A 24,115-nucleotide genomic window follows, 5' to 3' on the forward strand; every position below is an offset into this window, starting at 1 on the left:
TAAAGTGCACTGTATCCTTTGCCCCATTGTGCCTAACTGTTGCAGAGACCTGAGAGCAGTGCATGGGGTAGTGTAAAACCTTTGGGCAGGTGACGGTGGCATCTGCCCTAAGTCTGAATTTGCCTGTTAAATTGGCCAGATTCTTAATTTCAAACATCCATACAGATATCAACCTTTCCCCCCATTTCAGATTACTGGCCCAGTGTCAGCTCTTGGAAAGGTTTGCTGGTCCTGGCTCTCTGTTTTATATCCCAGCAGGGTGGAAGATATTAATATTTGAAGTCATATCCTTCTGATTCCATCCGCATTCGAAAATGGATGTTATATAGCAGCTGTTGAAGGCAGGAGGAGCTGAAGTTGGAGGCAGAGCCAAGTTCAGAGGTTCACCAAAGTGGTGGTAGAAATTAAGTTAGTTTAAGTCTATGTAATTTAACGTGCAGAGGGGGTGGAATGGAGGGTTTATAGGAGGAAAGGCAACCAATAGGAAAGGGTAAAAAGCATAAGGTAACACAGCCCCCTTTCCTGCTACACCCCCACCTTTCTACCACCTTTGAGTGTAAGTGGCACCAGTGTAGACTCATAGGCACACCTCTCTACTCTCATAGCCCAAATGCTGGCATGGAGTGCAGAATGAGAGACCCATAAAAAGCATTCATGCAGGAAAGGTAAAATGTTGTGGTATTTGTTCCTTTAGTCCAGGGGTCTCAAACTTCATTGCACCACAACCCCCTTCTGACAACAAAAATTACTACACGGCCCCAGGAAGGGGGACTGAAACCTGAGCCTGCTGGAACCCAGGGGGCCGAAGCCCAAGCTCCACCACCCCAGACTGAAGCCCTTGGGCTTGGGCCCTAGGCGGTGGGGTCAGGCCTGGGGCTTGGGATCGGTCTAACGCCAGCCCTGGCAATCCCATTCAGACGGGGTCCCGACCCACAGTTTGAGAACCGCTGCTTTAGTGTAAATGACTCTTTCTAGAATTCCCCTTTCATGATACTTTATTTCTGATGTAAATAATTTTCATCAATAAAAGTGCGGGGACGCCAACTTTCGTGGAGCAGCGAGAACTTCGGGACTAATCCGAGCAATGTCTCTTGAAAAGAGGTTCAGTTGAAAAGTAGGTTCACAGGGCCTGATTCTGAACAACTGAGTAAACACTGAATAACTCAGCTGAAGCGAACAAAGTTGTTCTGGGTTTACTCTGGTGTGAGAGCAGAATTAGGCCAGGACATGTAAATGATGCCACCATTTTTGTCACCTGAATTTTGCCCTAATGCTTTAGCCATTGGAAAGTGAATTCCGAATGATTTTCTGACAGCAAAAGCATTAGCTTCCATTTCCAGCCAGTCTTTAAATACATAGAGGATGCTAAAATATCAGCATTTATAGGGTTATGTTCAATGGAGAAAAGCAAGATAATTTGATTGGCATGATTTCAGATCCAATACTTTGTGCCATGTTGAAGTTGGAAATGAGGATCTTATGAAAACTCTGATACCTTAAAGATTGGGTAAAGCATCTTACTATACATATAGGGCTGAGCATAATGTAGTACAATAATTTCTGTTGCTAGAAGATATGAGGACAGTTCCATAAGTGGGTCAAATAAGAAAAAAATGTCACTGGCTCAGAACTGATTCATTTGATTAATTTTAACGTAGAAGAGGAGTCCCATTAAGTCTTTACAAGGTAGCAAGCTTGATCTTGTATTCAGTTTGAAATCAACCTTGTGTTTTTTTACAATCTCCATTATTCTGAAGTCTGACAAAAGAAGGGCGTTTCCATTTACTTTTTGAATCCGTTCCTTATCTAAGATGCATCTTTTAAATTGATCCGCTGTGGCTGTCCTTAACTCGTAGAGCGGATGCATTTTTTCTGAATGGGTGAAGGTGTGCCAGTGAAGTTGGAGGACACGGTACAAACTGCTGCTTCATCGATAACCTTTTGTATGTTTAACAAGACTAATCCTTCCGTTCAATTGTTTCACTGTGAACCAATGCTTATCGCCGGATGTTTTTGGACTTGTATCCATCTTAATTTGTTTTGGATCAGGGACCACAAAAGCCATGTAATCATCTGTGAAGTGAAACACAGTATTCATTCCAGGAAAGTCTAATTAAACAAAAGGCCAGAGTTTACAACGGCCACATCTGCAGAGACTTCTGTGTAATCCATGGGTGCTACAGAAGGGTGTTTGTTAATTGGGATAATGAGCAGGTTTTCAAACCTCTTATTACGCCTGCTCTGTTAAAGATCAGTGTTTACTACTGCGATTTTATTTTTGGCTAGAGGGTGCTAGTTGGCTTCACAAACCTTCTGTAATGGAGTGAGACAGGTGGTATAGCACTGCGCTGAGTAATGGGCTGGCCGGAACCAGGCATGGCGGGGGATATGCGAACTTCCTTACCTCCCATTACAAAGCTGTGCAGTGTACTGTACCTTAATCTTCGTGTACACCTCGACTCAGCCACTGTAAGCCTGTTCCTCTCCTGAACAGCGACTCTCAGGGGAGCCAACTTGTGGAGTTGGAAGTCTGACCACTAATAGCTGCAAGAGGCGTTTTCATTTGTTGTTTGAAGTAGGATTTGAACCCAGAACTGTAGAGATCCTAGAAAACTACTTGTAGGCTGCTGGCCTGACACTCAGCCCTGGAAGTGGTGACTCCAGGCCCAGAGTCTGCTCCAAGCTCTTTTCTCAGGACTTCAGCTTTATTTCTTCCACATAAGAGTGAGCACAACACATCAATTCTCCCTTTCCCCAACCCAGGGTCTTCTGCAGGGGTGTATCTATTCCCTACACATTTCCACTCTACAGTCACTTGCCTGAGAGTCATCCTGCTCCAGGGCCAGTCATGGGAACCAGCCTGCTTCCTGTAGCTCTCCCACTTGACCCATGGCTTCCTGCCAGAGCCTCCCTATTCCTGGAGGCTCTTCGTCCTTGACCTGGGGCTTCTTGCCAGGATTCAGTGCTCCTGGCAGCTCTCTGCCCCCAGTGAGTCATTTACTGGCTTTCATAATCACCTGTTCCCTAGGGGATCTGTCCCCTCTGGGAGGTAGCCGATCCATCACAGGTGAGGCTGGTCATAACTCCATTTAAAGGGCAAGCCACCTTGTGGCACTACTGAATTAAGTATGCTTCGGATAGGCTACTTAATTAGGTGGTCCAGCACACGGCTACAGTTGAGTGTCAAACAAACTGGAATGAAGGAAGAGTGTAAAATAAAAAACAAAACAGAACATTTTAATAAGGAAACGTCTGGTGAAAATAGTCAGAAGGTGGGGTGGGAGGACTTGAGCAAAGCATTTTACACAAAAGGACTTTAATTTGCTGCTCATGTGCCCTCTTTCTTTCAGACGATATAGTTGGTCCTTGAACTAATAAGGTCTTTTTGTACGAATGTCACCTTTCTACAAAATGTGTGTGCAAAGTGGAGGGTTTTCCATGCGAGTGTCAACCAGTGCAACATTTTGTGGGCTGGAGTAGAGCCAGAGTGGCAGGGAATGGGGAGGAATGGCAGGCTTCATGAGGCAATGGGATGGTAAGAGTGGGAGTTGAGACAACGGTCTTCCTTCCTTTTTCTACTTTATCAGCTTAGAATGGATGGTGACTCATTGTTCTCTACATATGTCATGTTTCGTTATTGGAGACCTGTCAGAGGATTTGATTAATAATACATAGTGATTGAAGTCAATGTGATTAAAAGTAATCATAACAAAGCACTTTTTTCCTTGTGCTGATAAGAAAAATCCTGTTGTCTTCAAAAATATATTTGAAGGGGCTTCCTTCATTTTATGACCTAAACAAAAGTGCACTTGGTGGATTGCAAAGCAGCAGTACAGTTACTACTAGAGGCTGCTTTCATAGTCTGCCAGCAATTGAAGTGGATTTGAGATTCAGTCCCATCACATTACTGTTATGGGGAAAATATTCTCCCAGACCTCTAGTTAAGTTATGTGATAAAAGCTGTGCTGGAAACGGTTTAATGGAATGATTGATATGTAAGAAGCATTGCACAATCCATCTCATTTGTCTCCACTAGTTCCACAAAATAGTCAGTTCCTCTGCTAAATGTGAAATAATCTTTCTAGGTTCACAAGTTTAAAATTCTTTTAAAGTTTCAAAAACAAAGATACTCTACCATTTCATTATACTGCCAGGTTTTCATTGGGTCAGTGGAACAATTTCATCCATCTGGTGTGATGGAGGAATGGTTTAAAATCTATACAATCATCAACTGTATATTAATATTTATGTAAAAGATGGGAAAATTGTGAGCAAGTAGAAGTTTTGCTATTAGTTTGGCAGCATTGTGTTAAGATAGCTTTGAATTAGTTGGAGTACCCAGTATGTGAAAGGCAAATGTGTAATGGATGTCTTTCAAAGGTAAATCATTGTACATGATGTACTAGACAGGAGGAGGGCCATTCCCCCCTTTCCTGGTGGTTGGGGCTAAGTAACTTGTATTGTCTTAAATGAAGATTTGCATTCTGCAGAATTCAAATCTATCCTGGGGACTGGATCAATACCTTCCACATGCTGGGTGTTCGATATCACTCACTTTGTGATCGCGAATATTGGTCACACATTGTCACTGGGGACACAGACAAGACTGTTCAGATGTGAGGTTGCATGGTGTATACAATTAAATGTCCATAAAGGACTTCGAAGACCAAAAGCACTTTGTCTTAAATATTTGTCATAGTCATTTGAAAAGTTGACAGTCCATAGAAATGTGCAATGTGCTGTACCTAGTCCTTCCTGAATGTGGTTTTTTTTTTGTTTATTTTTAAATTTCTTGTTCAGAACCTTCAGGTAAGTGTTAAAAGGGTTAATATCAGACCGTGGCGCAGTTCTGGCTGGGGAGCTGTTCCATATGCCTTATTTACAACTTGTTTTTGAATTTTTCGACACCCCTATGCATGTCCTCTTTTCTTCCACTCTACTTTTCTCTTTCTTGTGGTGTTCACTGCTTATTTACTGGGAGAAAACCGTGAGCATTTGCAGAATGGTAACTTGTTATGGTAGGAGTATAAAGTTGCCGGCAGGCAGGCAGTATTTTCACCATTCAGGGTCTCTCCACTCGGCAAACTCCTGCAATGAAAATAACTTGGTAGATCTCCATGGCGTTTACATAGCAAATTGCCTGGTCTGGTTTGACGTAGTTTTTACTGTCCAGCTCTCATTGAATGCAGGACATAATTTAGCCTGGGAAGGATGAGAGAGTTCATTATGAGTTGTAGGGCTGCGCTCTATTCTGTTAGTGGAGAGTGATTGCCTCTTCTGCAACCTTATTAGTTTTGAGTCAGAAGCCTTTCTGTAAATATCGACGGAGTTCATCAGAGCGAGCCAAGAAATGAAATCGGCAGGGCTAATTGTACACTGCTGCATTAATCATTTATAGAAAAGGATCAACTATTAGAAGGATTCCACAGAACAACTTGTGGCTTTGCAAAATTAACCCAAGATAACTACTGAGGAAAAAATTGTCCCAGAGAGAAATGAGTTAAAGGCAATGCCAAGCCTTCCAAAAAATATCTTGCACAATCAAAAATATAACAACTGAAGTGGTGTCCCCAGGCTGCCATCACAGCTACTTTAATTCTTTTATTTTTGTTTGCACCTGTTTTTACTGATTTCATAACAGCTCACTGTTACAGAAATAAAGTTATGCTCAGTTGTGGGACTAACAGTTCTGTTCTTTTTTGATGAGGTAGCAAATGCTTATGGTTAAGGGTCTTGTCAGTGTTTCCATTATAAACTGCTGATTTTTTTTTAAAGGGGTTTATAACTTAGTTGTAAAAAATTTGTTCTTGGCAGAAAATTTGTATACAAGATCTCAGTTCGAATGAGGCTTTTTAATTAATTTTGAAAGAGAAAAACCTGGACAGCTCTGTTGGTTGAGGTTATAGAGTGAAAGCAGCTTATATTGAAGGGTTGTAGTGACACTCTGTCCATAGTGAAGCAGAATGGAAATCTTGCAATGTTTCTCAATTGCGATGACTGCAGTTGTAATATGAAGTACAGCAATTGAGTTTAGACTTTGGTGGGTGCTGTAGAACTTCAGATATAGTGGACTTCACTTCCGATGAACTTGATCTGTGCAAAAATATTACTTCTTTCCAAGCAGGTCCCACTGTATAAGACAAAAAATTTCCCTTTCTTAGTATTCGTTTGCATGGCCACCTGACAGATCTGGGTTCATTCCGGTCAGTCTCTGCTTCCATGCCATCTGCAGCTGAGAGTTCTGTGGCAGCAGTCTGCCTGTTCATTTCTCATCCAGATAGGGTGTTTCTGAAGAGTGTGGGAACAAATCTTGGAGGTCTCATGTGGCACCATTGTAGCTTTGAGGTCCCTCACCCATTGCATGGTCCTGGGTGGTACCCAGAAAATCAGCCAAATCTTCTCTGGCAGATTCATGATATCGTGGATGAAGATGCTCTGAGCTCAGCTGTCTAGCAAGGACTGCCTGTGTGCACCAATTATCTAGGGAACATGTGAACCTCAGTAACTAGTTACACCAGATCCAGCATTGCACAAACTTGATCCTTCCAAGGTGTTGCAAAGAGTGTTGGGAAGTGTTTCTGCTTCTAGAGCAAGCGTTCAGACAGCTGCACTTGACATACCAGTGTCAAGACTCCTGTCCAGGTGAGTCAAGGGCTCAAAGGCTGCACTTCTGCAGAGGTCATGTCTCACTTGGTGAGTCTTAGCACCACTGGCTGGAAGCATCTGGGCAGAGAGAATGATGAAACCTTGTCACAGGTCACCAATACTGAGGCATCTGCTTTAGTTGGATGCTTTCAGAGCATGGAAGCAGAGTTGGGAACTCCATCCCATTAGACCAGCATCATTCTGTTTTGCTGTAGCTTGAAAGCCTTGGACTTTGCAAAACTGTCAGAGGAGGCAGTTAGTTAATATTAATTAATAATACATTCTGGGGCTAGGTGACTTGCGGTGATACTTGATAGCATATGTAGCCAACTATGGTCCTTTGCGACAAAGGACACCCAAGTTGTTTGTGTTCCTGAGGGACGCAGCATTTCTTAAAGCTACTCGTCTGCTTTTCCTCTATTCTGTAAAAGAAACAATGGGAGAATTGGTCAAGAAATGGTAAAAACAAACCAGAAGGATACTCAGCATCAGGGAAGCATCAACACATGTGATGGCCAATATATATGCCCCATGCCGTGTGCAGAGAGAGGTGGTATATTTCATTGGTTGCAAAGGTGCAGTGTATATACACCAGTCAGCCAGCTGGTAAAGCAGGAGAACTAAAGTAGGCTGCTCCCATGTACTTTATTTTCCATGCTGTTTTAGCTGTTCTAAGAGACTACATTAATCAATGTATATTTTCACTGGATTAAATACATTTGAGTACCAACGTCAAGAAATTAAACCCAGACGTCTGGTGGGGGAGAATGATGCACTTTACTGTTTTAATAAACATTGCTTCAAACTTTAATGACACACACACTGTTGCTAAAGGTAAATGTAAACCAATTGTGTTGCTGACATATATTTCAGGTGCTTGCTCTTTATTAAGACTCGTCATCAAGTAAAGCGAGCAGATCCATATGATGCTCGTTTGACTGCACTAGTTTCCCTATTACCATCATGGAGGGGAACTTCAAACATGCCATGTTTCCACTACAGGGCTGGAAAACAATTGTAGCGTTGTGCAGCACCAATGCATAGGCTGAGCAAAATGCTCCCATCCATTCCAACCACCAACACTAGCAAGAAGCGCCACCAGAACACCAAATAAGTCTCTCTTTTAAAATCCAAATGTAAAAGCTTTTTGTTTAAATTCCTTATTAAATAGGTTTCTGTTAAAGACTGTCTGTGCAGAACCTTATCATCTCCTGCCCCCTTATGTTTGTTACCTAAACTTGCTGCATCTTGTCTTTACATTGTTTAAACTAAAACCTCTTTGAGATGTGGACAATGTCTTATGTGTTTGTACAGCTCCAAGCACAATGAGACACTAGTTCTTTGGGCACTTCAAGAATATAAATAACAATGGGAAGGATAAATTGTGTTGAAGATCATAATATATAGATCATTAGCCGTGAGGAGAAAAGAGACTTGTCATTGAAAGGAGCCCTTCCCTGCTTGAGAAGGTCTGAGACACTCCTGTTCCATCTGTGGTGCGCTCGCACCGTTTTGTGTGTTATGCCCCTTATCATAATGTGCCTACTTTGAGATGTAGGGTCAGTTGTTTGGTCCCTTCACCCTTGTACAGGGCTGCATGTACACTGATGAAGGTACATCATAAAACAGGGCTCTAGTAGTGTACATGTATAGGGACTGTGTAATTGTAGCTGGCATCTCAGAGAACTAGTTTTGCCTACAGAACTGTGTTCTAGAACAGTCAAGAGGCAAAGAGATTCCTTCTCTCTTTCTTTAAAACTGGTTCTGTGTGTTCATCTTGATGCTCTTTGCTATGAAAACAGTTGTTAATTGTAGTTGGCCTTTATAATAAAGCCCAGTCGCAGATTATCTGAATGTCTCAAATCTAAAACCTCGAGTTAGTTTGAGCCTAAGTTAATTGAAAATTGGGTTTAATTAGTTCTAGGTTAAGGGACAAACTAGTTTTGGATAACCCCAATTATCAATAGTTCATAGTTATGTAGCTAAGCGTGGATGCAGGAAACCATCCCATGGTGATAAGTCTTAGACAGTTGCTGACATTGCTTTTGATTAGCTATTCTAATTATACTCATGAATATGATACAATAGAACTGTTTTTCTTGTAGAATGGCATTTCAAGTCATTTTAAAATATATGCATGACAATGTGTATGATTTTAGTAAGGCGGAAGAGGTGGATGTTGGCTTTGAAATATTGGTATAAAGTGTGTGCGCATGGAAGACGGAAGAATCTGCTTTTCCTTCTCTGACTTTCAAATAAAATGATAAAAGGTTCTGGTTGTATTTGGCATTGCAAATGTCAGCTTCAAACATTTTTTACATAGGTTACTAATTTCAACCAGCAGTTGTCAATAACTGTTGACTTTCAGTCTTGCCTGTACCTACTAAGAATGCCATAAGACTACAGCTGTAAAACCCAAAATACATTGCACAGTTAATTCTTAGGCCCTGCTAGCAAGAAAGTAGCCGTTAGTTCCTAGAAAGCTGACTCAGACGTATCCATGTCTTCAGTAATACTTAACAGTTACATGGTGCTTTTTGTCCACGTGAGTGGTTCAGAAATGTTATCCCCATTCTATAAAGGGCTAATCTGCGCCTTTTTTTGCATCATACACACCCCTGAACTGGTTTATCCATATCACCTTCTCCCCGCTTCAAATCCCTCTTTAAGACTCATTTCCAGTTAGATGCTCGTAAAAAGTGAGTCACCCAGGATACTTTACATGTTATAATCTGTATTTATTAAATGATTTAAAATGGCTCAGCCCTCTGTGCATAGAATCATAGAACCAGAGGGTTAGAAGGGACTGCAAGGGTCATCTAGTCTGACCCCCAAAGTGTGTCTTTACTGAGTTCCCTTGCAACGTATTGCTGTCATCAGTCTGTCCTTTCCCCACCTGCTGTTTACGTGAAATTAGACTGGTGTCTCTTTGAGGCAGAGAATGTGGTGCAATTTATATATAGTGAGGTATGTCTAGCATAGTTACAGGGACTGTAAAATAACCGAATCAGAGTCTGAATGATTGACCCAACGCCACAATGGATGAACAAGAACCAGGGTTATTCATTTCCTTATGCGTGTGTCTAAGGAGCCTATTCTCATATCAGGCTAGAATTCAGAAGTTCTGGGCTTCCAGGGCTGTGTCTAGATAACTTTTCTCTTCACTACAGTGTTGTAGTAGAGAAATTAGGTTCTGATGTTACTTTGTTGTCCCGTCTGTGCATAAATTCAATCCAGTGTGGAACTGAGACTGAAAAGAATCTTTCAAGCAGGAAGCCTAGATAAAACTAACCTTCTCACAGTGTTTCTTAAGCCTCATAGATGACTGGTGTGTGTGGGAGAGGGAGGTGGGAGGGGGAGGGAACTAGGTATATGCAAGAAGCTTTTTTTAAAAGCAAAGACTTGTAAAAGATGCTACCTAGAATCCCCACCTTTCTAAACTGATGCTTTGTTTTGTCAACCAGATGTAGTTCAGTGTTAGGATTTCCCAGGATCAGGCATGAGGAATCCTGAAATCTTTGGCTCTCATTTTATCTTCTGTTCAGAAATGATTTTTAGGGACAATAGTATTTTAAAGTCTATAACAGGGGATATGGAGGGCTTTATTCTTTCTCCCCTAGGAAAGGGGGAAAGAGCCCTCCATTTCCCCTATTCCCAGAGTCCTAAGGGTTTGCCCCTCGAGTCCCTTCCTCCACGGGGACAGTCCTGCGGAACAGCAGAGATAGTCATGGCTGCCTCTGTGTTCTGTCCTCACTGTTCCTGCACTCTTCAGAGAGGCTGCATGAAGGGCCACGTGCAGAGCTCCCTCCACATTCCCAGCCTGGGGTGATGGTAAAGGGCTAAATTCTAATCCCCAGCCCTGCTGAGTGAGAGCACAGTGTGCTACTGAAACGAGTTTCTATTTGGTGATTGGCTGATAGGTCTCAGTGCACTTCCCAATGGGCAGAGGTCCAGGTCACCAAAACCGACTCTCTCACACTGCATTCAATAGCTCCCACGTTGGCGTCTCAGGAGAAAATCCAGGGCCATGCAGCCCAGGCCGTGTTTTCTGTGACTAGAGTAATGACGTCTCCAGAGAACGCTAGCCAGCACCTTCTACAGAAATTACTTCATCTTCAATCCCAAACAGGGCACCGCACTGAGCAAACGCTGGCTGTTTGTGTGCAGTTTGTTTCGCTGTGATCATGCTAGCGTTGAGGGACGGTGTTACATCCCTTAAGTGGAGTCGTTTAGGTGATTCTGTGTTTTCATGTCCTTTAAATCCTATTCAGGTGTCAGCGTAGGTGTCAGTTTGCCATTATTTGGCAGAATAGCCCCTCTATGAACTGGATCTGGTTTTGTAAGTTTATCTTACTATTGAGATTAGGGTTGAATGTGGGGGAAATGATCATCCTAGCACAATTTCATGTTGCCTGATCTGCCCTGGAGGTAGGCATGATCAGCGTCTGTATGCAGGGCCGCCCGGGAGGAGGGGAGGGGCAAGAGGGGCAATTTGCCCCGGGCAGGGGCCCCCACGAGAGTTTTTCGGAGCCCCTGGAGAGGGGTCCTTCACTCGTTCCGGGGGCCCCGGAGCTTCTTCCGCTCCCGGTCTTCGCCGGTGGGGGGTCCTTCCGCTCCAGGGCCGCGGGTCTTCGGGGCACTTCGGTGGCGGGTCCCGGAACAGAAGGGCCCCCTGCTGCCGAAGCGGGGGCCCCTGCTGCCAAAGACCCCAGCCCCCTGGAATCCTCTGGGCGGCCCTGTCTGTGTGAGAGGCAATTTCTATAAAAATAATGATTGGGAAGCTCAGGTATTGTCCAAGTGCAACCATAAAGGGAGGAACAATGGAAGGGATGGGAAGGAAGCAGAGTGCTGTACGAGAAACTGCGGGAGTTGGACGCTCGGTAACACCCTAGAACTGTCCTCCTCCGGGTTTCTGTTGCTCCTGTCCACTGTATAAATAAGCAAACAGGCCTGGTCTGATGGAGTGCACCAGTCAAAGGAAGTTCCCACTAGGGCATATATACTCTGAGAACTTCCATAAATTGTTCTTTAATATGACAGTTTCCAATTATGGGTTTTTATAATAAGAGGCTTATTGGCAGCTAGTAACACAAGTTAACTGTGGAAATTTGTATTGCTTTTCTTGGCCCCAGCGTGTTTCCTGAACAGTGTGTGCGCTTTGTCCCAGGTGTACCATTCTGAGCTTTGAAAGAGTGTCCGAGCATGTGCAGTGCTAAGACCCTTGGGAGCCGGCACTCAGGGCCCAACCAAAGAAACAAAAAAGGCCAGCGGAGAATTGCGGGGCTTGAGCTTTAATGTATTAACTCCTTTGTTTGTTTGTTTTTGTGGCAAAATAGAAAACAACCAACCCCGAGAGATTTTCTTACACACACAAACTCAATCTGACACCATTCCAAACTTATCTTTTAATGTGTATAACCTTAGGCGATAGCATTATTCGAATTTCATGGATAGCCGCCTGTATGTTAGAATAGGTCTATATTGTTAGCTAGCTTTCCTCCGCAGGGCACGTGCTGGTATAAACTTGTTCGTTTTATGAAGTGTTGAGTAAGTCTTCGGAGATGATCTTTGTAATCAGGGAAATGTTTTTCATACATCAGCATACTTGTAAAAAAGTTAGCAATCTGTATTGCTTTGGGGAGGGGGGGGGGAAGATGAGCCAGTGTTATGGATCTAAACTCTCTGATGTAAATTCAACATGAGTGTGGTGTGTTTTTGTTACAAGGAATATTCAGTAAGTAGGTCTTTATATATAATATAGATCTATCACATTGCAAGTAAAGTTGCAAGCAGTTCAAATGGTGGTCGGCCTGCCTGCCTGCCTTGTAGCTTCTGACAAAAACTGGACATCTTGTTGCTGTCGTGTGCTGAAAATCGAGGGATTGCAGAGCATGGTAACTTTCAAGATTAAAGCTTCCATTGCTCTCTTCTGTAATCCACCCCTCTTGAGTGATTTATTCTAAGGCCTTGTGTATCATAGGGTTTTGTACTGGCGCTCATCACTGTAGCATTGCAGTCTCTGTCCACGCTACAAAAAATGATTGCTAGGAAACAGATTTTTAAACATTAAACCAAAAAAAGAAAAGAAAAAACAAAACCCCAAAACCACCAATTCCAGTTAGCAGGGAGAGTTTTGCTGCCAGTATGAATGGGGCATAATTTGATTTAAATGACTTTTGAACAACAGCTCTCAAAATTGTTCCATGCATTTTCTTCCTGGCTACTGTTGAAAATATGGGGCTGAATAGTTTCTGTGATGTTTCAAACCATTCTGTTCTGGCAGCTTCGTTGCTGGGCCCTTGTGTGTTACACTCTAGTTTCCAGTTAGCTGTGGCCTGGAGTACAGCACACTGCTCATGAGATTCACCAAAGTGGGAGGTCTCGCACTGAGCAGGCTTCAGGAAGCCCCAGGGTCCAGACAGCAATTCACTAGGTCTCAGCAGGGAGGCTGCTAGTTCTACAGGGCCCTTTTTAAAAAAAAAGTGCTTGTTTGTAGGAGGGAAAGGAATGGTGTATGCTGGATTGGATTGCCCGGGTCTGCTGGTAGGGTTGCAGTGTAGAGAAGGGTGAGCTTGGAGGACAAGGTTAAAGTTTGGACCCTGAACCAAAACTTTTGCAGCTCACTGTTTGGGACTGTTCCATGCGTGATGGGTGTGAAATATGCTTGACAGAATGTCTCTAACTGCACATTGCTGTTATAAACATGAAATGGTGCATCCCCGTATGAAAACCGCATGTGCATTTGCTGTTTGTCCCTCAGTGAGCAAACTGATATAGCGGGAATGGAATGCGTTCACTGGACCCCACCTGCATACACTGGTCGCTGCAGGACCCCCTGTGTTCTTGGGGTGCAGTGCAGAGAGGATTAGCTGGGGAAATATTCTCATTCCGAAGACAAGGTTAATTTTTAGGCCCAACAACTTGAACTTGTTTGGGGAGCAGAAAGGGAGGGTGTGAAGCAAGTGTTGACCAGACCATACTAAATGTGGAGCATCTAACACTGTTGCAGATCTTAGAGGGAAGACTTCTCTGATGTGGAAAGAAAACAATAAAGTGGCTTGCCTTTAAAACACGTACTAGTAAGTGTCCGTGAGAACAATGTGCATCTCTTTGGTTGGTTTTTCTTTTTGTTTTAATACATTATTACCATCACTGTCTCTCTCATTGTTGCACATCGATTCTGGAACTCTTACCAACCTTGGGCAGAGACGTTTCTCTCACTGGCATAGCCGACGTTTTTCTTGCAAGCTTACTGCAGTGGTGCTGGAACAATTTCTATAGTGAGGGTGTTGAGAGGCATTGAATCAAACTGTAAACCCTGTATATAATAGAACCCACTTCTAGGCAGGGGGTGCGGCAGCACCCCTAGCACTCCTAGTGCCAGCATCAATGGTTTATGTGTTCTCATTACTAGATGCCATTAACATCTCTGCTATCAAAGTAGATTGAAGGGTTTCACACATTTTGAAGGGTTTCACAAAATATCAAAGTAGATTTTGAAGGGTTTCAAAATATTTGCCATGTAGTTGCGATGCAGCACCTAATCCTTCTACAGTATGAGGTTAGTACGAGTGGTGCCACTAGTGATTTTGTGTTACCAATTGCCATTGTCCAGAGAATAACACTTCCTTTTTGATAACTTTTCTACTGCTTCCTTTCCTGTTTTAAATGGATCTGATAAAGAGTATAAGCTATAGAAGATAAGGGTCTATTTAACATATGATGTCAAGTATCAAAGGGGTAGCCGTGTTAGTCTGGATCTGTAAAAGCAGCAAAGAGTCCTGTGGCACCTTATAGACTAACAGACGTATTGGAGCATGAGCTTTCGTGGGATGCATCCGACGAAGTGGGTATTCACCCACGAAAGCTCATGCTCCAATACGTCTGTTAGTCTATAAGGTGCCACAGGACTCTTTGCTGCTTTAACATATTCTTAAATAGTATGGAATAAAACTGGAAGAGACTGATGGGGAGTGATCATACTACTTCATATATTGCACTTGAGAAGGCAGGCAGCAGTCTTCTGCATATGCTAGGGTCTGGAGACCTAGTTCTGGGGAGACTCAAGAGGATGGGGTTACAGTAGTCATGGTAGGAGGAGATTAAGGCGCGAGGAGGATTTAAGGTGTGGTAGGTTTGAGGCAATTGTGTATTATGGCAAACGAGGAAGAGGTGGTGGAAAGTGTATTAAAAACCTGCTGCAGATGTGGGGCAAGGGAAATTCATCAAGTTTACAGATACTACAGACAAATGGTAGTTCAGAATCAAGATGGGTGAGTGCAGATAAAGTTGTCTGAGGCTGCTGTTCATGCTCAACAGGCATTTCTGTCTTTTGAGACGTTTGGCTGGAAGGTTACTATTAATAATAAATATTTATATAGTTCTGTAACTCTGCCCGGCTCCTTAAATAAAAAAAAAAAAATCCCTGCCTGGAGATCTAACAATTGTCGACCTAAATAAACCTAAGACAGGACGATGTAAAAGACAGAGGGTAGAAAAGGAGGAACCAGAGTTAAAACAAATCATGTGAAATCTGCAATGAACAAATTTTATAATCTCTGATATTTAAGTAGATACTGAAGCAGGGAATGAAGAGGAGGAGACAGCCCAGGAAAGGAAGCCACCAGTGAAAAGAAAGCACAAAATATCTACCCCAGCCCTGATCCCTCTCCCGCCCTCCGAACCCCCCCAGCCTGGAGCCCCCTCCCACACTCCCATTGATGGCCCGCCATACAATTTTCATTCCCATATGTGGCCCTTGAGCCAAAAAGTTTGCCTACCCCTGGGCTAGATGATCACAATGGCCCCTTTTGACCTGGGAATCTATGAATCTATAGGGGTATATCTTCCCTGCAGGATTAACTTGGACACTTACTTGGGTGTTACTCCAGCCCCTCTCTTGTTTACACACCAAAACCTGTCACCCGAGTTTAGTGGTGTTTTCAACCAAGGGTAGTTGGTTCTTCTGGAGCTGACGGCTAAAACCTGAGTGATGTTTTCACATCGGCTGATAAGCTGCTCACTTTGCCGTGAGGATGCAGGCTAACTCTCTCGAGTGCTGGTAGTCTTGCAGTGCCATCCCACAATGCCCCCGGGCGTCCAGAAGGACAGATAAGTTCTTCCACAATTCCCTGGGAAGGCATTCCAGAGCAGCACACAGAGCAATGGGGTATGCCCACAAAGTGCTAGTGACGCAGATGTGTGAGAGCAGCACCCGTGAGAACCCAGCCACTTGAGCATGGCTTTGCGGTGTGGTTACTCACACTTCGCCTAGACTGACCTGTGGGCTCAGATGTGGGTGCCAATCACTGAGGTAACTACAGGGAAGATATAGCCATAGGAGGTGCATGTTAACTAGACTCTGAGGTTGGAGAGGAGGTGGTAATGGAGAGCTTGGTGTGAATGAGAACTTTGGTAGTGGGTGCACAGTGGTTAAATTTTAGAAATTAATCAGTGTAACAGTCCCACAGCCAGATCTCTCTACACTTGGCTTTGAAAACATACATGTCCGGTCTTGCTCAACTCCCCAGAATTTTGGGGAAAAACAGGAATGTCTCTATAGTATAGCAGGTGTGGTGGGTTGCTTTCAGGAGGCCTGTGGATGAGCTTGCCAGACATTGATATGCCAAACCCGCATGAGTTGTATGGACTTCATTCCATGACCTTGACTCTGAGTTTCCTAGTTGTGATGAGTTTAAGGAAGACCAGTAACATTTCTTAATGCAACTTTGTTTCGTATATGAATTGAGAAATGTGGAAGCTTTCGTCTTTGTAATGACAGCACAGTGACTTCACAGTAGTACTATGCATGTAATGTATTGATAATAATGAGTACAGCAAAGCTCTGTTAGTAGACAAATAGCTTTGTACGGTCAATAAGAGCAATTTGGGTCTCGATGATGTTGGCATGTTTATCAAATCCAATTGTGGTGTGTGCTGGGATATAAAATTATAGCCACCCTGCTGGCCTTCTGTGCATATTTCCAGTGCCTTAGAATTAAAGTGTTGTAAAAACGCTAACCTTATTGGTGTGTTTTAAATGGAATCTCACACTGAAGCCAGTTGCCTTTATTAACTGCTGTCCATTGCCAGTGCCATCTGGTATAATAAGTGAGATTACAGCAGGAATGGAAGGTGATGGGGACAGGTGTTTTTCCCCTTATTGGAAGTACTGTATTTTATCTAGCCAAGCAGGAATTAAAAAGAACAGACTTTTGTTTGGTTGGGTTTTTTTTCAGAACAGCAAAGATCTTCCTTGCAAAAATATTAATATTGAAGGTTTCTTGGCTCTAATGCGTACGTATGAGCTCTGACAACAACCCCCATGCTAGCCAGTCTCAATTCCCTTGTCAATGATCATTAGGGACCCAGCTTCCAAATAAAGTCCAGTTTAAAATGGAAAAAACTGATGGTGCAATGGATGCGAGTGTTCCGTAATAGGGGTGTGAAATGTGGTGGTTGTGTTACTGTTGTGGTAGTGATTTTGTGTTTAAGGCTGAAATGGTATTTTCATTCAAAGCCCTATGTTTTCAGTCACATCTTAATTCAAAATTAAACTTGTTCAGTCTGATTTCTATGCCTCATGCTTGTGCTTAACTCCTAATTTTTCAGGGATTCATAGAGTTTAAGGCCAGAACAGACTGTCAGATTATCTAGGATTCTAGCCTGACCTCCTGTATATCACAGACCATTACATTTCACTCTGTTACTCCTGTATTGAACCCAATAATTTTCTATGACTAAAACATAATTTTTGTTTGGCTAAAGCATCTCTGCCAGAAAGGCATCCAGTCTTGATTGTCAAGATGGAGAATCCACCAGTTCCCTTGGTAGATTGTTCCAGTGTTACAAAAAAATTGTCCTATGTCTAATTCGAATTTTGTCTGGTTTCAGCTTCCAGCCACTGGTTCTTGTTGTGCCCTTCTCTGCTAGAGTAAAGAGCACATTAGCACCTGGTATTTTCTTCCCATGAAGATACTTATACACTGTAACCACATCACCTCACGATCTTCTGTTTCATAAATTAAGTGGAAATCTCTCACTGTAAGACATTTTCTCCAGCCCTCCAATAATTATTGTGGTTCTTCTCTGCACCCTCTCCAAGTTTTGAACAGCCTTTTAAAAATGTGGAAACCAGAACTGTATGTGGTATTCCACTATCTGTGTCACTAATTGCGAGTACAGAGGTAAAATCACCTCCCTCTCAGACTCACTTTTCCTCTCTTTATACATTGTCGCATTAGCCCTTTTTTACAGCAGCATCACACTGGGAGCTCATGTTGAGTTTCTTGTCTACTATGACCAATAAATCCTTTTCAGAGTCACTGCTTTCCAAAATACACTCCCCCATTCTTGAGGTATGGCCTTACTGTAGTGATCCAGGTTGCGCCGTCTGAGTACTGTCTCCCCATCATTATTGACCATTCCACCTGTCTTCGTATCATCCACACATTTTATCAGCTGTGACTTGATGGTTACTTCCAGTTCGTTGATTAAAATGTTGAATTGCCTCTAGTCCAGTTGCAGAACCTCAGTAGAAACCTAGTGGTCCCTAGGGAAATACTATCTGTACCCTGAGATGACATGTTTCCTGGTCACTGCAAGACTTCTTACTTTGGTTTGTCTCATGAGGACTTGCGAAGCAGAGACATTAATAAGAATCCCCTCAGGGCTGCCAGCTGACCACATGTGGTTTTTCTATTAAATTTCATAGCCAGGCTCTTTTGTTGTCTAATTGAAATTTGTTCATTTATTGAAAATATGCCCTCACTAATTGAGATTCCTGTGCACCAATATAAAATAGCTGTTAGGCTTTGAAAACGAAGACAAATGCTGCCTTTGACCTTCTTGAAGCAATTCTGTTTGGAAATAAATTATTGTGGTTTTGAAAACTGAGCACCTCTACAGTAGGTTATTTAAGTAAACACTTGAAGGTTTTTCCTGTTTGAGGTAGTAATGGTATCCTGGGCAGATACACACCTGGTAGAACAGAACTGCCCTCAAATGTTCTGGTGACAGTGTTTTTGATTTAACCAAGTTGTGTGAGATTCAAAATCGCACCTGGGGTGCAGTGTGTTGTAGCTAGTAGTTACTGACATTCGGAGTGAAAGCTGCCTGCTTCGTGCATGTATGCTAATGGAGTTGCATACTGAATGAGACAGGAGTCTTCATGCTTCCTTCTGTGTGTACCAGGTGAGTGGGGGAAGCCCTTGCACCTCGACCCTGCTCCCCAGCAGGCGTGCCGATGGGTGGGTGGGTGTGTGTGGGTGTGGAAACTGCATGTGGAAGGAGGGGGGAGGGACCCCCACTTGCTCTGGCCCAGAGCCCCACAAAACCATAATCCGCTTATGTGCACAACACAACGTGCACACTTAGTGATACAGGGCTCCTGGGGCAGGGCATAATATTTCAGTGATGTCTAGTGTAATAATTTCAATTTGTGAAACTTAGACGCTTCATGGGCATCGTTAACATGGCTGCTGAAGAGCAGTAACTGGAAAAGCCAAGATTTTTCAAAGAATAAACAGGACTGACCTTTGTCATTGTATGGATAGGAGACTATGTACGTGGAAAGTCTATGGAATATGAGGAACAGGCCTCCTAGGATTACTACTGACCGAGAAAGCAGTCTCTTCCGTAGCTCAATAGGTCGTCTTAATGCATTTAGATATAAAGTTTCCTGGTTCAGTTTCTTGTTGGAATTAATTCCTCACAAGTAAGGACAATTGTTGAATTTATGGCTACTTATAAACCATGGAGAATACAGAGAAGTGACCATCAGGCTGTACAGCTTTACTTATTCATGCTCACTAGCTGTTTTTATTATCCTCTGTGGTTGAGATGGTACTTTCATTCAGAGCCCCTATTTTAGAGGGTTATAACTTTCCAGAGTCATGGTGTGGTAGAACCTTGATGCTTGTTCAGAGGAGGATGTTCGTTGAAAGTTGCAATAAATCTTTTCAAACACTATCTTGAGGATCAGACATTCAAATGAGCAGCTGACTTTCAACAAAATGCTTATTAAAAGTTACATTTCAATTTAAAAACCATGCAAAAATCTCTTAACACAACTTTGGGGTTGAGACTTTGTGCAGTAGTCAGGAATTTCAGAATTGAGGTCCTTTAAGAAACCTTAACTTTAGGCATCCTTTCACTCCATGATTACATAACAGTGTGAAATGCCCTATTTTTCAGTAAATACGGTGTCAGATGCATCGGAAGACTCATCCAGAAAGACTGAAAATTAGCGGACTGTAACAGAAGTAGTTTAAAGTAAATATACAGTTATAAATACATATATGTATAGCTTTTAGTATTACTGCATGTGTCCTGCTGTCTGGAGTGGTTCACGACTGTGAGTGCCAACCTCGGGGCAGACTGTCAAAAAGCAGAGCAGACACCCCAAGCTGGTGGTAAGTTCTATCATTAGATTTCACCAACCCAGTAACAAAATGTGAGCTCCTGAAGCACTGTAACGGCCTTACCAAGGAGTCACAGAGAGTCCCTTTGGGCTCTCCAGTCTCTGTTGCCACCCAGGAAAGCTGGACTAAGTGATAAATGGTCACTTACACCAGAGATCACAAAGAATTCAGGTCACTTCCAGTTCTAAGAGACCAGTCACTTACCCCAGGTCATTTTGTACCTCAGATCTCACACCAAAGACAACGCTTGTGCCAATCCTGTAGTGAACTAACTAAGAATTTATTAACCTGGAAAAAGAAATGAGTTATTTACAGGTTAAAGCAGGCAAACATACTGTGTGTATATATACAGATGAGTTAGTCTGTGGTTCCAAAAGGTGACAGAGTTGTAATCTGTCAGCACTGAATGTCTTGTAGAGTTAACTCAGGTTGACCCTGGGGATCTCTGCTTCTGTTTCCTAGCTCCAGCCCTGTGAGTCCAAACAGCAAAGAGATGAATTTTCCTGTCAGCTATCTTCATTTCCTCCTCCCAGAATTCAAGCTGGGGGGATGAGCTTTCATGCAGGTAGCACCTTCATGGGTGTAAGAGGACCATTAGCCCAGTCTTTGTATCACAATGTTTCACAATGGCCAATTTAGTCTGCACAGCCCTTCACAGTGGGTGAGGGAACCACTCCTCTTGCCTGGGTTCACAAGTTCAGAGCAGGCATTTTTACAGTTACAAAACAAAACTTACATATTATCTTATAGCACGGGATACAGATATTACAAGCAATTAATGCATGCAACAACTCACAAGCATTTTATAGAGTCTAAACACATCCTTACAAGTTCAACACGTATCTTGAGCAACACTAACATACAGGTGAGCTGGCCTAGTTTCCAGCTATAAATGTGTCAGTGCTCAGCTGATGCCTGCAGACTTGGCAAGAGCTGGTACCTGGTCTACTAATGTTATAGCATGTATGAACCACATGAAATGAAACTACATTATGACTTTTATAAGTCCCTGATACTTTTAGATGCTGCATATAAGAAGAATTTCATATGTTGTGATGTTCAAATGTGCTGCTATTCAATACCTAAGGCTGATGTTGCAACAGAGTCTGTATGCTGCACTCATATTGCCTCGTAGCTTTTTGATCATGCCCATTTGATTTTGTGAATTCTAATACAGCACTGTATTTTTGTGTCATACGGGGTCCCTAAAATTTTGGACTTGCTGCAGGAATTACTGGGTGAATTTCTATGGCCTTCGTTATACATGAGATCTGACTAGGTAATCACAGTGGACTTGCAGTCTATGAATCTATGCTAGACAGCCCAAGAACACTCTACTGATCTGATGTTTGCCATGTGCAGATGTCCGAAATCATTAAATCCAAGTTCTCTGGACTCCTGAGTTGTACTAATAAACCTGCTGTAGGTGATAATGATCCATTCCCTCTAGGTGCAAAATGTAATTGGGGTTTTTGATTGCCACATGTGGAATATCATACTAGTTAGTGACAGCGGTGAGTGGATATGACTTTGAGAAGTTTTGGGAAGTCCAGGAATTTTTTCATGTGTAGTACTTGTTTAATGCAATAGCTGTCCTTTCTTCTCCTTCCACACAAACTCTTCAAGTGTTAATCTCTTCTGTGCCACACCTTCAGAAGAGCAGTCACTGTCATTCCAATATATCTGATATTGCTAGCTGCAGTGGATATAGAAGGATTTATAGTTTAGCCCTCTGGAACATCACTTGTACTGTCCCAAGGGAAAAGGCCATTCAGGTGGAGTTTGCATGCACTGAAGAAAATGAAGCTCTGGTGTGATTGAAATTTAAGAGCTGAGCACATTTACATCTGACCGTGTTAGGGTCCAAATGTTACTGTTGACACTAGTTTTCTTTTTGGATAGCCACGCTGGCAGTCACTAGCGTGCGGAGCCCTGTTGGTTCTCTAATCTAATAGACTGTTCTTGCCCAGATCAGTGTGTGTCAGTATTTTATATGCTGAATGTAGCCAGGTTTAATAATCAGTCACTTTTGCGCCTTCTGCCAGACTTTTCCCCCCAGTTTTTTTTTAAAACAATGTAATGTTTAATTCAAAACCTGCTATGGAAACAAACTATATACATAAAAAAAAGCAAGAATGAAGATGGAGAGCACTGAGTCACGAAAGGTAACGAGAGTTCAGAATAATGTCATTTTAGTTTTTAAAAAACGATTTGAAATTAATCCCTTTTAAAATTGATTTTATTTTTATTTTATTTTTATTACCTATTATGAAAATAATATGAAAAGGACATGGGCACTGCTTGAAAGTACTTCTGTAGTATGTCTGAAATCCTGTAAAGCTTGCCTTCAGCACATTGGTTGATCTATTTGTTTTCCAGTCACTAAAACAGAAATCTCTGAAGCTTTTTTAGATGCCATTTTTCTTGTTTAATACTGTTGCCTCCAGCTAGCACCTGTTGAGGCCAGTTACAATGGTTCCAAATGACGAGAATCTACCATAGTTAGTGCAATGGACAAGCTTTTTGCTGCGTGTCCGAGGGCTCCCATTGCCTGTGTACTGGTATTATGAAGTGCTCTCATGGCAGTACAAAGAATTGTAAACCTCCAGGTGAGTGTGAATTGCATGGGAAACTCCCAAGAAATATGACTACCAAAAAGAGAGAGGCAGTGGAGGTCTGACAAATACATTATAAAGCGTTGAAGCATAAACATAATCTGAAAGCACGCTTTCTTTGTGGAGATGCATGGGAATTTTAGCTGGCCTTTCAGTTATTGCTGAGATGGAATATCCCAAATCACATTCTGTGCAGAGAATGGGCAAGGTTTGACAGCTTGAGGCTTAGAATGGTAGCATGCGGAGTTCCAATCTGATGGCTTCCATTCTGATCCCCCCGAGTCACAGATGGAACAGTCACTGGCTCTGCATTATGAGAAGGACTACACCATCCGGTCCTGTCAGCCTCTCGCACTTTATTGGTAGAGGTATTTTTGTTCATGGGTTAGTTTGCTATATTACCTGTGAAGTTTCCCCATATGCATCTGTCCCTCTACTTTAGGATGAATGCCCCTTCCTGCATATCTTCTGGATGTGGGAGGTAGGTATCAACTGTAGGAATGTTCAGTAGGAGTATTGCAAAAATCACGTTATTCCCCAGAGTTTCCTCCCCTCTTTTCCCAGAAAGGAACCTCTGTCTATAATGCAGTGTCTGCATCTAATTGCCCGACAGTCTCACTGTGCCACTAGCCATCTATTATACATTCTCCCCCCTGCCCCCGGGACACAGATGAGAAAGGAAGATAGTGGTTTTTTCCAGCTTGGTGATTTAGCATGCATCTTCTTCCCCCCTGCTTCTTCAGGTAATAAAGCCAGATGGCAGTGACAAAGAAACAGAAGTGACACATGAATCAGATGTCCCTGAGGAGCTGTCAGGGACTTGCCTTCCTCGAGAGCCAGTGAAAGGAGATGCTGATAGACCGGATGTCATTATAGAGGCTCAGTTTGATGATAATGATGCAGAGAATGGACAAGAGAACTCACAGAATGTGCTGGCTGATGACATTAAGAAACTTTCTATGGATGCCAATGAAAAGGGTGAGTGGGTCAGATTGCTGTCTTAAACTTTGATATCTGCGAACTTGAAGTATTTTCTTTGCTGCCTTGCTTTGCTACAAGATTTAAGTTACAACATGGAAGTTGAATGTGTCACCAACCCCGTGCTTGCCATGCTAAGCTCCCTTAATAGTCAACAGGTTGGGTTCTGAGTGGATATTGAAAACTGGCTTTTATGCAGCCTCAGTGGACTCAATGTAAATCTGTAGAACAAAAATCACCCCTTTATATTTGAGATCCCAGTGCCGCATGTGACTCTGCGGTTCGCAATCTGACTCAAGATGTTGCTATAGCTTTTTCCTCCCACCCCAGGCAGGCTTTCTAATCTGTATTCCTCACATTGGGGATAAGAATTAAATTCCTTTGGCTTTTTCTTGCATTGCAAAGTTGAATGTTGTTTGTAACTCAGGTCTTTGAAGAAGAAATTGATTTGTTTGA

At 42.7% G+C, this 24,115-nt stretch overlaps 1 protein-coding gene across 7 annotated transcripts in view; it reads left to right on the top strand.

Moving 5' to 3' along the window:
* The window catches only part of DIS3L2 (DIS3 like 3'-5' exoribonuclease 2), a 267,821-nt gene that overhangs the window by 60,266 nt on the left and 183,440 nt on the right, over positions 1-24,115 (top strand). For all 7 annotated transcript variants that reach the window (XM_039488736.1, XM_039488735.1, XM_039488731.1 and 4 more), the window contains one exon: positions 23,425-23,659. In XM_039488736.1, coding sequence (XP_039344670.1) covers positions 23,425-23,659 — 235 coding nt within the window. The remainder of the gene's footprint in view (positions 1-23,424; positions 23,660-24,115) is intronic.

The sequence above is a fragment of the Mauremys reevesii genome, linkage group 9 (assembly GCF_016161935.1).
Source record: "Mauremys reevesii isolate NIE-2019 linkage group 9, ASM1616193v1, whole genome shotgun sequence".
NCBI lineage: Eukaryota > Metazoa > Chordata > Testudines > Geoemydidae > Mauremys > Mauremys reevesii.